This window comes from Bubalus bubalis, chromosome 6 (genome assembly GCF_019923935.1).
Source record: "Bubalus bubalis isolate 160015118507 breed Murrah chromosome 6, NDDB_SH_1, whole genome shotgun sequence".
In the NCBI taxonomy this organism is placed as follows: Eukaryota; Metazoa; Chordata; class Mammalia; order Artiodactyla; family Bovidae; genus Bubalus; species Bubalus bubalis.
Genome location: NC_059162.1, coordinates 15,307,691 through 15,319,864, shown reverse-complemented (window position 1 = coordinate 15,319,864; position 12,174 = coordinate 15,307,691). Strand labels below are relative to the sequence as shown.

Sequence of the window (12,174 nt, the reverse complement as noted above, 5' to 3'; positions counted from 1 at the left end):
TATCACCTATACGAACCCATTTTTTAAAATAGGAAATTTAAAAAATGAATTCAAAGGGACTTCTCTACTGGTCTAGAGACTAACACTCTGCACTCCCAATGAAGGGGGCCTAGGATTGATTCCTGATCAGGGAACTAGATCCCACATGCTGCAAATGAGTTTTCTCATGGTGCAACTAAAAAGATTCCACATCCTGCAACTAAGATCCTATGCGCTGCAACTAAAAGATCCCATATGCCGCAACTAAGACCCAGTGCAGCCAAAAAAATGCATATAATTAATTTTTATTTTAATAAGGTTAGGTTGGTTAACAAAGTTATTAACAAGGTAATAATGTCTAAATTCAAAAGTTAATAATACTGAAAATACCCAAGTCAAGTTGCAAACACTGATGCTTCTTGTCAATTAATAAGTTAATTGTCCACTCAGCATCCTGCGGGAACACTAACATATTTATTTCTATACTAAGAATATACGAGGGCTTCCATGGTGGCTCAGTGGTAAAGAATCCTGCCAATTCAGGAGACTCTGGTTCCATCCCTGGGTTGGGAAGGACCCAACCCCTGAAGAAGGAAAGGGAAACCCACTCCAGTATTCTTACCTGAAAAATCCCATGGACAGAGGAGCCTGGTGGCCTACAGTCCACGGGATCACAAAAGAGTCAGACACAGCAAAGCAATTAAACAACAACAACTTCCTGAACTATTGAAGGAAAGAAAGGAAATAAGCAATGAGGCAGCTATATTAATTTCATAGACAATAAATAAAATATCATACAAAAAAGCACATCAATCTAAAAAGGATGAGCTTATGCATTACAATGATATATAAAAGCACATATATAAAATACTTGAGAGTGAAAATAGTCTGCATAAAACATCGACTACCTAAATCACCAAGCTACTACTACTACTATGTACAAGTGTATGTATGTACAATGACAAGATGAAGATTTACAGTGATGTAGGTAAGGTAGAATTTCCCAGCTTGCACATTAAAGCAAAAACACTGATTCCCTCAGCCCACAGGACAGCTGACTAGAGATCAAAATTGGAGAAGCAGCTATCTGTCTAGGAAAGCTATCTAGAACAAGGAACACTGCTGGGAAGTTCATTAATTCTCCTTTGCTACATATCTGCTTAGGTTAATAGAGATAGAATCCTTTGTCTCAATTAGACATTTTCACTTTGAAATCTCAATCTCACTGAGAACTCACACTTCCTATCTCTGACAACAGCCTTACTATCTCTCATTAGCATCATTGACTCAATCATCATGTGTATTAATATATCTTCTATACCCTAATGTCTACCAACTTAGTTTCCCCCTTCTACTAGTATTATTTTTATTAGAGAGGTTAAAGAACTTTCCTTAGGTCACATAGCAGCAAGAGGATTTAAACCTGAGTACATAAGACTCTAGATGATGTTGCTTCCTATTACTCTATTTAGCCCATGTTTTGGGCTGAATATGTCCCCTCAAAATTCAGTTGAAGCCCTAGCCTTCAGTGTGATGCTATTTGGAAGTAGGGGCTTTGGGAGGTAAATAGGTTTTATTAGCTGATGAAGGTGGGAACCTTGTAATGGGATTGTTGTTGTTTAATGTCTCAGTCCTGTCTGACTCTTTTGCAACCCCATAGCCCATTAGGCTCCTCTGTCCATGGGATTTTCCAGGCAAGAATACTGGCTGCTGCTGCTAAGTCGCTTTAATCATGTCCGACTCTGTGCGACCCCATAGATGGCAGCCCACCAGGCTCCCCTGTCCCTGGTATTCTCCAGGCAAGAACACTAGAGTGGGTTGCCATTTCCTTTTTCAGGGGATCTACCTGACCAAGGGATCAAACTCGCCTCTCCTGTAGCTCCTGAATTGACAGGTGGATTCTTTACCACTGGGCCACCAGAGAAGCCCTCATAATGGCATTAGTGGCCTTCTAAGAAGAGGAAGAAAGAGAAGTATCTTTCTACCATGAGCATGCACTGAGGAGAGGCCATGTGAGTATTGAGGGAGAAGGCAGCTGTCTGTAAGCTAGGAAGTAGGTCCTCACCAGACATTGAATCTGCTGACAATTTCACCATGGACTTCACAGCCTCCAGAATTGTGAGAAATATATTTCTATTATTTAAGTCTATGATTGTTATAGCAGACCAAGACAGTCCATTGGTTAGGTTTCATGTATCATTTTTGATTTCTTGAGAGGATATCAAAGAGTCTACTTAACTTTTTCCTTTAAATGAAGTCTTTTTTTTTTTTTCTGGCCATACCACGTGGCTTGTGGAATCTTAGTTCCCCAACTAGGGATTGAACTCAGGCCCTTGACAGTGAAAACACAGAGTTTTAAACACTGGACCACCAGGGACTTCCCCTAAATGAAGTGTCTTACAGATCTTAAAGCCTGTGCTTACAGAATTAGTTTAGTACAGTACCTATTGAGGCAGTCATCCACACAGCCCTTTTTGGTGTCATCATCTGGCTTCTTACAGTTACAAGTGGTAGCCTCATAACCAGAAAGGGGTTTGACATCAACGTAGACATCTTGAGAGAAGACAACAAAGAATAGTTTGTGAACATATAGAGTAATTTTTAAGTGCCAGGCTGAGAACACTGATGGTATGGAGGCAGAAAAAACAGCTCCCATTTTACTCACTTGAACGAATTTTTTTATATAGTGGGACATCTGGTTTCTTGTACAGCTAGAAGAAAAAACAGAAAAATCCCGATATAGCATTCAACTTCAAATGCCAGAAAACAGTATAAATCACTAAAAAAAAGAAATTAACTATGTACTCTGCCCATATGGAAACACTTACTTTCTGGGTTGGATACATTTGAGGTGTGATCACTTTTTACCCTGGAATAAAAGGTGACTTACCAGATCAGGGTAAGAGAACTATATTCAACAGAAACAATCATAAGTAGATTAAAGAAAATGTATTTTTTGTTAGATGTTTCTTCAGCAAGTTATTGGACAGATTTAAATGATTATCACACTGCAGATTAAGGCTATTCATTTGGATAAATTAAGACTTTATTTCCCTCTATGAAAAGAAAGGAAAACTTGCACAGGGCTTGTTCAGATGGGTAGGGTAGGTATATGATATGAAAAAGATAAGTATCCCGGCTTTTTCAGGATGATTGTTGTAGGAAAATACATTTTACATTTTAATTAAGGCAATTAATTCAGTGAACAAAGGGGAGATGGCAGGCAGGATAATGGTGTTCTCATACTGCAATAAAGAATGCATTACGAAAAAAAGTTATTAGTCAGTCTGTGAGTATTTTACTATAGAAGACAATACCAAAAAACAAACAAAGAAACAAACAAGAGCTTGGTTTAAGCTGTTGAAGCTAAAGTGTACTAATCTATAAGAATAATCCCACGATCATTTTTCAGTGGGTACAGTAAGTCAAAACACTATCTCCTTTATTGTTATGAACTCTCTGAGACAAATATCTAACATACTGACCCTCTTAAAATTCAGGAGAGACCATCAAAGAAGAGAATGCAGATGGAATGTTCACTGCTTTTGGCTTTCCAAGATTAAACTTTGGTGGAATTTTGGCAAAACTCAGGAGCCTATTTACCTCATTTGCATGACTACTTCTATTTCCCAATGGTAGTTCCCAATATGGATTCTGGGGGCTTTTGCTAAATATAAAAATTACTGGGGGCAACTTCAATTAGGTAAGAAAGAAAGAAAAACAGCACCTTCCCAGTTTTAGTTCCCAATATATTTAAAAGTACAAGAGTATTAAATATTTTCCCTGTTTCCTTTGGTAGAAGACTCTCTTTTGTATGTGAAAAATAAATTCCAAACTGATGGGAAGGAGCCAACAAAAATAAAGCCTGAAATTTCTTAATGCTGCTGGCAGTACATCTAAATTCTCTTGAGACCTGCATCAAACAGGATTCTTACAGAACAGAATCTTTGCTACCAGAATAAAAGTCCTGAATAATAACTGAAGGTTTCCTAAGGAAGCAGGAACTTACTGCTATTTTGAAGTTATGAGTAAAGGCAAATAGGTCATATTAAATATGGATGCAAATTCATTTTTCTTAGTCTCTGACCTTCACAGGGACACTTCTCTGTATTTCCTAAGATAAGAGCATAACAAGGAGGCAGAGAAAAAGACTTGCATCTCCCTCTCCCCGATTTAGCACTTAAGAATGAAATACCAGGGGAGGGAGGTGGAAGGCGGGGTTCAGGATGGGGAACACATGTACACCCATGGCGGATTCATGTCAACGTATGGCAAAACCAATATTGTAAAGTAAAAAATAAATAAACAAATAAAACTGAAAAAAAAAAAAAAAAAAAGAATGAAATATGGTAAGATAAGCTCATACCTGATTATGTTTCCACTGCCAAAGAATGTCATAGGGAAGCTGAAAATCAATTCTCTTTTGCCTTAGATATTTTCCTGAAACAAAACAATACTATCCATTTCAGTATTTATTTTATACAAAGAGTCAAATAGCCACAAGCTTTAACATGCACTGAGTAAAAAAAATAAACATTTCATGTTAAATTTTATGAATTTTCCATCACCAATTTTTAATTTTTGCTATTCTTTTCTACTGTGCTCCATGTGGTATATGCTAAAGATGTTTTAATTTTAGCTTATATAAAACAGCTAGCATAGCAAACTTACTGCAAAATAAGTCATCATTATGAAGCACACTTAAATACTAAGAATTGGTCAATCATTAAAGTTACTAACCAGAGCATCTATTATCTTTCCTCCATTATTGTACATAATTTAAGGCTAACTACAAAAGGAGTATAAAATTTTCCAAAATAGGAAACTCTGAATTTAAATAACTCAAGAGTATTTACATATAAATTTATGATCTGTTAACATTTTTCTTCCTACCTATTGAAATACTACTACTTTTTATAGCCAGTTTCAAAGCCCCTTTCTACCATAAAGAGGCACCCTGCCCCCCAATTTCTTTACTCTATATGATCTTTTTGTTCATGAAGCACTATGATGCTCGACTCACTTTTTGCAGGATTTAGATGTTTCCTTGTTATCTGGATGTGTTTTACCATGGTCTCCAGACCAGCAGTTCTCAAAGTGTGCTCTGCTTACCCCAAGGGATCCGAGAGGTCAAAACTATTTTGGTAACACAACTAAGATATTATATGCATTTTCATTATGCTGACATTTGTACTAATGGGGTAAAAGGAATAGTGGGTAAAGCTGTACTTTTAGTATGAATGAAGGCATGTGGCACAAATCTCTATTAGAACGAAACCAGTAGAAATGAACTATACGGCATTATCTAAGAATGCTCTTGATCAAGTAGTAAAAATATTAAATCTTGACCCACAAACCAAAATCTTTATTCTGCATGACACAATGCAAGTATGCATAAAGCACTTCTGCTATATACTAAGGTATGATGGTTATCTTAAGGAAATGCACTTGTGCAAATATTTGAATGGTGGGCCGAACCAGTTGGCTTTTTTAATAGAACGACATTTTTAATTAAAAGAACTGACAGACAATGGTTATTCTAACCTAGGAACTGAAAATAAATCCAGTGAACCTGTTACTTCAAGAACTCCAACTGAAAATATATTTCCAATGATAAAATTTTAGTTTGAAGTGAACACTGAAATTTTGCAAAACTTGTGTCTACTAATTATCATGCGATTCTGTTTTCCAATACTTAAGTTTTTCTCATGAAATAAGTGGCAAATCACAAATATGAATTGTCAGGGATACATACAGGAAATGGAAGAGCAATGTAATTCAGTGAATTAATATTTTCCAATGTCTAATGCATGAAGTGATAAAATCATACATGGGTAAAAATTTATTTAACTTAGAATAGAGACCTGGATTTTAAGGCAACGATACAAAAAATCCATTGATTTCATACTCCAGCATTAGAATGTTAAGGAACATTTTTAATTTTTGCTATAATATCAAAGAATATCTACAATTATGTGAAATTATTAAATCTTCCTCTCTTTGACAACTTTTTACCCATGTGAAGTCAGATTTCTTCATATATTTAAACCGTAATAACATCACAACAAATAGAATGCAAAAACAGATTAGAAAATCCAACTGTCCTATATTAGCTAGACATCAAGGAGATTTGCAAAAATGTAAAATAAAGTCACTTTTCTCATTAAAAATTTCTGGGGAAAGTTACTACCACATCCAGACTAAGACGAAAATGTAATAAACTTGCCCTCAAAAAAATAGGGGGGAGTTATCTGGAATCAAGATTGCCGGGAGAAATATCAATAACCTCAGATATGCAGATAACACCACCCTTATGGCAGAAAGTGAAGAAGAACTAAAGAGCCTCTTGATGAAAGTGAAAGAGGAGAGTGGAAAAGTTGGCTTAAAGCTCAACATTCAGAAAATGAAGATCAGAGCATCTGGTCCCATCACTGCATGGCAAATAGATGGGGAAACAGTGGAAACAGTGGCTGACTTTATTTTTCTGGGCTCCAAAATCACTGCAGATGGTGACTGCAGCCATGAAATTAAAAGACGCTTACTCCTTGGAAGGAAAGTTATGACCAACCTAGACAGCATGTTAAAAAGCAGAGACATTACTTTGTCAACAAACGTCCATCTAGTCAAGGCTATGGTTTTTCCAGTAGTATGGATGTATGGATATGAGAGTTGGACCATAAAGAAAGCTGAGTGCTGAAGAATTGATGCTTTTGAACTGTGGTGTTGGAGAAAACTCTTGAGAGTCCCTTGGACTGCAAGGAGATCCAACCAGTCCATCCTAAAGGAGATCAGTCCTGGGTGTTCATTGGAAGGACTGATGTTGAAGCTGAAACTCCAATACTTTGGCCACCTGATGTGAAGAGCTGACTCATTTGAAAAGACCCTGATGCTGGGAAAGATTGAGGGCAGGAGGAGAAGGGGACAACAGAGGATGATATGGTTGGATGGCAACACAGACTCAATGGACATGGGTTTGGGTGGACTCCGGGAGTTGGTATGGACAGGGAGGCCTAGCGTGCTGTGGTTCATGGGGTTGCAAAGAGTCGGACATAACTGAGCGACTGAACTGATTTTCCATAAAAATGTTATTTGTTAACATGCAATTACATGTTAACATGTAATACAGTGAGTTTATTCATTTGATAAATCTGATGACAGAGCAATATGGATTATAGTTATATCTAAGTGAAATAACTTATGGAGGTTAATATAACAAGCTGCTGTCTGAGGTTACAGTTGGTAGAAGACTGGAGTCCATCTCTCGACAGGGAACCAAAGCTGAGTGTGTAACTACAAAGTCTGTAATGAAGTACAACAAGGAAGTAAACTTTGGTGTATTTAAATAATGAATGTGCAGCTGTTAAATGAAGTGAGGTATATATTTACTCACATGAAAACTTATTTTCCAAGTTGCAGAATAATATTAGAGCAGTATTAGGGCTGACTTAAAAAAAAAAAATCCATTAAATGGCTAAATATGGTGGGGAATGACTAGGAAAGGGCACAAAGGAGCTTTCTGGAATGACAATAATGTTCTTGAGAAAGGTCTGGATTATAGAGGAGTAGGAAAAAATTTAAAAATTGAGCAAAAGTACATTTAAGATTTGTGGATTTTATCGAGGGTAAATTCAAATCAAAAGAAAAACCCTATAAACAAATACTGAGATCTTGATTCTGACACTATGATGAAATATTTAGCTGGAAGTATATCAATCCCTGCAGTTTACTTTGCAGTGCATCCAAAAACAGGATGGAACAACAGATGGATAAATACATGATAAATCAGGCAAATATCAATGACAAAACCTAGGTGATGGGATTTTTTTTGTGTGATGGGATATTTTGTGTTCAGTTTCTTCAAATTTCTGTATGCTGAAAAATCTGGTAACAAAGTATCAGGAAAAAATAAGTTCTCTCTCTCTCTCTCTATATATATATATGAAAGAGTTTGAAAGGGTATATGCTAAACTAGTATGTTTCTGGGAAGGGGAACTTTATCTTTCAATTCACATCTTTCTACATTAGGAATTTTTATGAGTATGTACTGTTTCTAACAACAATCAAATAAATGTAATTTTTTAGCAAGTCAAAATTGGCTCTCAGAAGACAGGACAAATCCCTTGATGTAAAGGGTTAACTCTTTTCTTAGTGTATTTTCTGTAGAGAAGAGGTTGTAAAAGTATGAAGGAGCAGAGTATAAGTTCTGAACATTTAAAAATAATACTTTTCTCTTTCTAGAAAGAAAGGCATCCATTATTCACGTCAGCTTTTTTTTTGGCCACATAGCATGCTGGGGTCTTAGTTCCCCAATGAGGGATCAAACCCATGCCCTCTACAGTGGAAGCATAGGATCTTAACAGCCAGAGAAGTCCCATACTTCAACTAACTTTAAAAACACAATTTGCCCCACTGTCCAACATTTTGAGCTTTCCTAGAAACAGCTCCACAGATGTTATATGTTGCCTTTCTTGGTATTATTTGTATTTCTCTTCGATCCCTGGGTTGGAAAGATCCCTTGGAGAAGAGAAAGGCTATCCACTCCAGTACTGTGGCCTAGAGAATTCTATGGACTGTACAGTCCATGGGGTTGCAAGGAGTTGGATATGACTGAGCGACTTTCACCTTGACTTTTCTCTAATCCATATACTAAGAGTTGGGGAAAAAAATGATGGGACAGCCTTTTCTTTCCTCTAATATGTCTGAAACCAGACCCAGGTAATTCATTTTTAATATGTGAGACTCACCGAAAAAGATCCTTGTCAAATTCTGCTGGAGAGGATACCTGAGAAGAACATATTCAGGAGTTCCTCATTTGGAAAAAATACTGTTTTAGCTAATCCTCATTTTTAAAATGGAAAAAAAAAATCACTTTCACCTGAAAATTAGATGAAATCATATCTTTTGTGGATTTTTCTTATTGTATACTTGAACCTTGAGATCTCAAATCCTGCCACTGAATATTAGAAAAGGAGCAAAGAAATCCTTTACTTTTTCCCTTTGAAATAAAACTCATTTTGTGGGCCAAAAAAGTCATTTCAAGGAAGAGACGACAGGAGATTGTGTTGACCTTGAAATCTAAAAGGGAAAGGTCCATGATGATTTTTTATAAAACCAATTCTAATATGAAAAAGATATGAACAATAGGAGGAAGAATATTTCAAAAAAGCATTCTATTGTTAATCAAGTAGCTAGGCAAACAAGGAAACCAAAGGAGAGGAGTTATTCAATAAAAAGGAGAGAGGTAATAATGGCTCTACCTCTTTTCAAGATACCTTAAAATCTAACAGAAACTTGGCCTTCTTTGTCCCCTAAATAAGGTGACTGACCTTCAGAAAAAGTTCAGCTCATTTATATATAATCTGAGTATTAGGTTATAATATTGCTCTATAAATAGATTAGAATTACTCATTTTTCCTTTGTTATTCTATGAAAATGATCCCAATACCATCCAAAGAAAAGTTGCAGTGGTAGTGTTTGTTTGAGTGAAATGTGTGCCCAAGGGTTTATAAAGAATGATAAAAGATACAAGATGAAACTGTTTAAATTTCACTAAGCAAAATATGATAAGGATTCAAGTTTTTGGTTTTATCAGCCTGAGGAAAAACAGGTGAGATTCAGAAAGACAGGAATATTGTGATTTCTGTCTCCCCTTTGGAAGAATGTCAGCTCCACAGAGGCAAGGATCTTTACGATTTTGTTTATTGATGTATCACAAGCATCTAGAAAACTGGCTGATCAAAGAGCAGGTCTTAAATTTTTGAATGAAATGAAAAGATATATTCCATGGCTTAAGTTTTGAGGTACTCCACTAATTGTTTCATTTTAAGGAATAGCTACTAAGCAATATTATCATCTTTCCTCAGTTTCTTGAATTCTCTTCTTCCTAAACACAATCTTTTTTTTTTTTTTGGCTTGGTTCATTAATTAATATTCCTCTAGTTTCATTTGAGATATAATTGAGATGCTATGCTAAGTCACTTCAGTCATGTCCGACTCTGTGTGACCCCATAGACGGCAGCCCACCAGGCTCCCCCATCCCTGGGATTCTCCAGGCAAGACACTGGAGTGGGTTGCCATTTCCTTCTCCAATGCATGGAAGTGAAAAGTGAAAGTGAAGTCACTCAGTCGGATCCGACTCTTAGCGACCCCATGGACTTCAACCCACCAGGCTCCTCCGTCCATGGGATTTTCCAGGCAAGAGTACTGGAGTGGGGTGCCATTGTCATATCACTGTAAAAGTTTAAGGTGTATAGCATAATGGTTTGAGTATGTATGTTGTGAAATGACTACAGTTATACGTTTAGTTAGCATCATCATCTCTTACAAAGACAGTCAACAGACAAAGAAAAAAAATGGAAAACATTTTTTCCTTGCAATGAGAACTCAGGATTTACTCTCTTAACAATTTCATATATACAACAGTGTTAACTATGGTTATCATGTTGTTGATTATATCCCTAGTTCCTATGTATCTTGTAACTAGGAGTTTGTACCTTTTGACCACGTACTCCCACTCCTCTTCCCACAACCCTTCAACTCTGGTAACCACACATATTGTCATCCCCTTTTCTATCACACACACACACTTTTAGATTCCACATAAAAGTGAGATCAAACAGTATTTGTCTGACTTATTTCACTTAGCACAATGCCCTCAAGGTCCACCATGTTGTTGCAAACTGCAAGATTTCCTCATTTTTATGGCTGAATAATATTCCACTGTGTATATGTGTGCACATGCGTGTATTATAGTATGATATACATACAACAACTCTTTTTATCCATTCCTGCTTTGATGGACACTTAGGTTGTTTTCATATCTTGGCTGTTGTAAATAAGGCTGCTATGAACATGTGTGTGCATGCATCTTTCCGAGTTACTGTTTTCATTTTCTTTGGATATATTCCCAGACGTGAAACTGCTGTATTACATGGCAGTTCTATTTTTAATTTTTTTTTTTTGTTTTTGCTGCACTAGTTGGGAGGCAGGATCTTAGTTCCCTGACCAGGGATAGAACCTGCGTCCCCTGCAGTGGAAGCATGGATTCTTACCCAGTGGATTGTCAGGAAAGTCTTTCAATTCAAAAGAAGAAGGAAAGAAAGCCTAATGTAAATGCCCATGTTTTTGCTGACTGGATTCTTTCTGCCTTACTGATGTTCCAAGGTTGTTTCTTTCCATTTAGAGAACCTCCTTTACTCATAGGTTAAGTTTGCTGGCAACAAACTGTCTTACGTTTGTTAACCTTCACCTAAGAAGCCTTTGCTTCTCTCAATTCCTGGAGGGATATTTTCAATGGGTATAGGATTTTGGTTTGACAGTTTTTCTTTAGGTACTTGAAAAATGGGCCATTTACATGAATTCAGATGAGAAACCCACTGTCATTTGATCTGATTTATACCTATGCATACAGAGTCATTTCTCTTATTATTTTAAAACTGTTTAGTCTTTAGCATGCTGAAGTTTGATAAACATGTCTTGGCCTGGATTTCTTTGGCCTATACTCTGTTTGGGGTTTGCTCATCTTCTTGAATCAGAAGGTTTATGTCTTCTGCCAAATTTGGGAAGCTTCCAAGCCATTTGTTTACTCAAGCACTTTTTCATCTCTATCTTCTTTCTTATCTCCTCCCAGGACACCAAGAATATAAATATAAGCTCTTTTGTTATGGTCCCACAGCCTATCTCTCCTAATGTCTACTTTTTCTTTTGTTCATACTGGGTAATATTACATCATCTAGTTCACTGATTGTTCCCTGTGTATCTTTCATTTTGTTGCTGACTCTATCCCTGAGCATTGTACTTCAGCTACTGCATATTTTTATTCTAAAATTTCTACTTGTTTTTCCTTTCATTTCTTTGTCAAGGCTCTATCTTTTTGTTTTAAGTATGTTAATAATTGTTTGTTAAAGTGTTTTTTACAAATTATAACTACTGTAAAATCTTTGTCAGATTATTCTATTTTCTTGGTATTGGCATACATTGATGCCTTTAAAAATTCAGTTTGCAATCTCCCTGGTTCTTGGAATGCCATGATTTTCAAATCAAACCTAGACCTGGGATTTTATATGGCACATGTCTCAGAACTAAATTTTTGTTATTGCCCAACAGTATTACATTGTGTGGCTACATCACATATTGCTTATGTGTGTGGCAGGCAGGACCTCAGTTCACAGACCAGGGATGGAACCTGAGTCCCCT

At 36.5% G+C, this 12,174-nt stretch overlaps 1 protein-coding gene across 10 annotated transcripts in view; it reads right to left on the bottom strand.

The window, feature by feature from the left end:
- The window catches only part of ASH1L (ASH1 like histone lysine methyltransferase), a 206,186-nt gene that overhangs the window by 41,662 nt on the left and 152,350 nt on the right, over positions 1-12,174 (bottom strand). For all 10 annotated transcript variants that reach the window (XM_044944263.2, XM_025289369.3, XM_025289367.3 and 7 more), the window contains 3 exons: positions 4,346-4,419; positions 2,645-2,690; positions 2,424-2,532 (listed from right to left, as the gene is read on the bottom strand). In XM_044944263.2, coding sequence (XP_044800198.2) covers positions 2,424-2,532; positions 2,645-2,690; positions 4,346-4,419 — 229 coding nt within the window. The remainder of the gene's footprint in view (positions 1-2,423; positions 2,533-2,644; positions 2,691-4,345; positions 4,420-12,174) is intronic.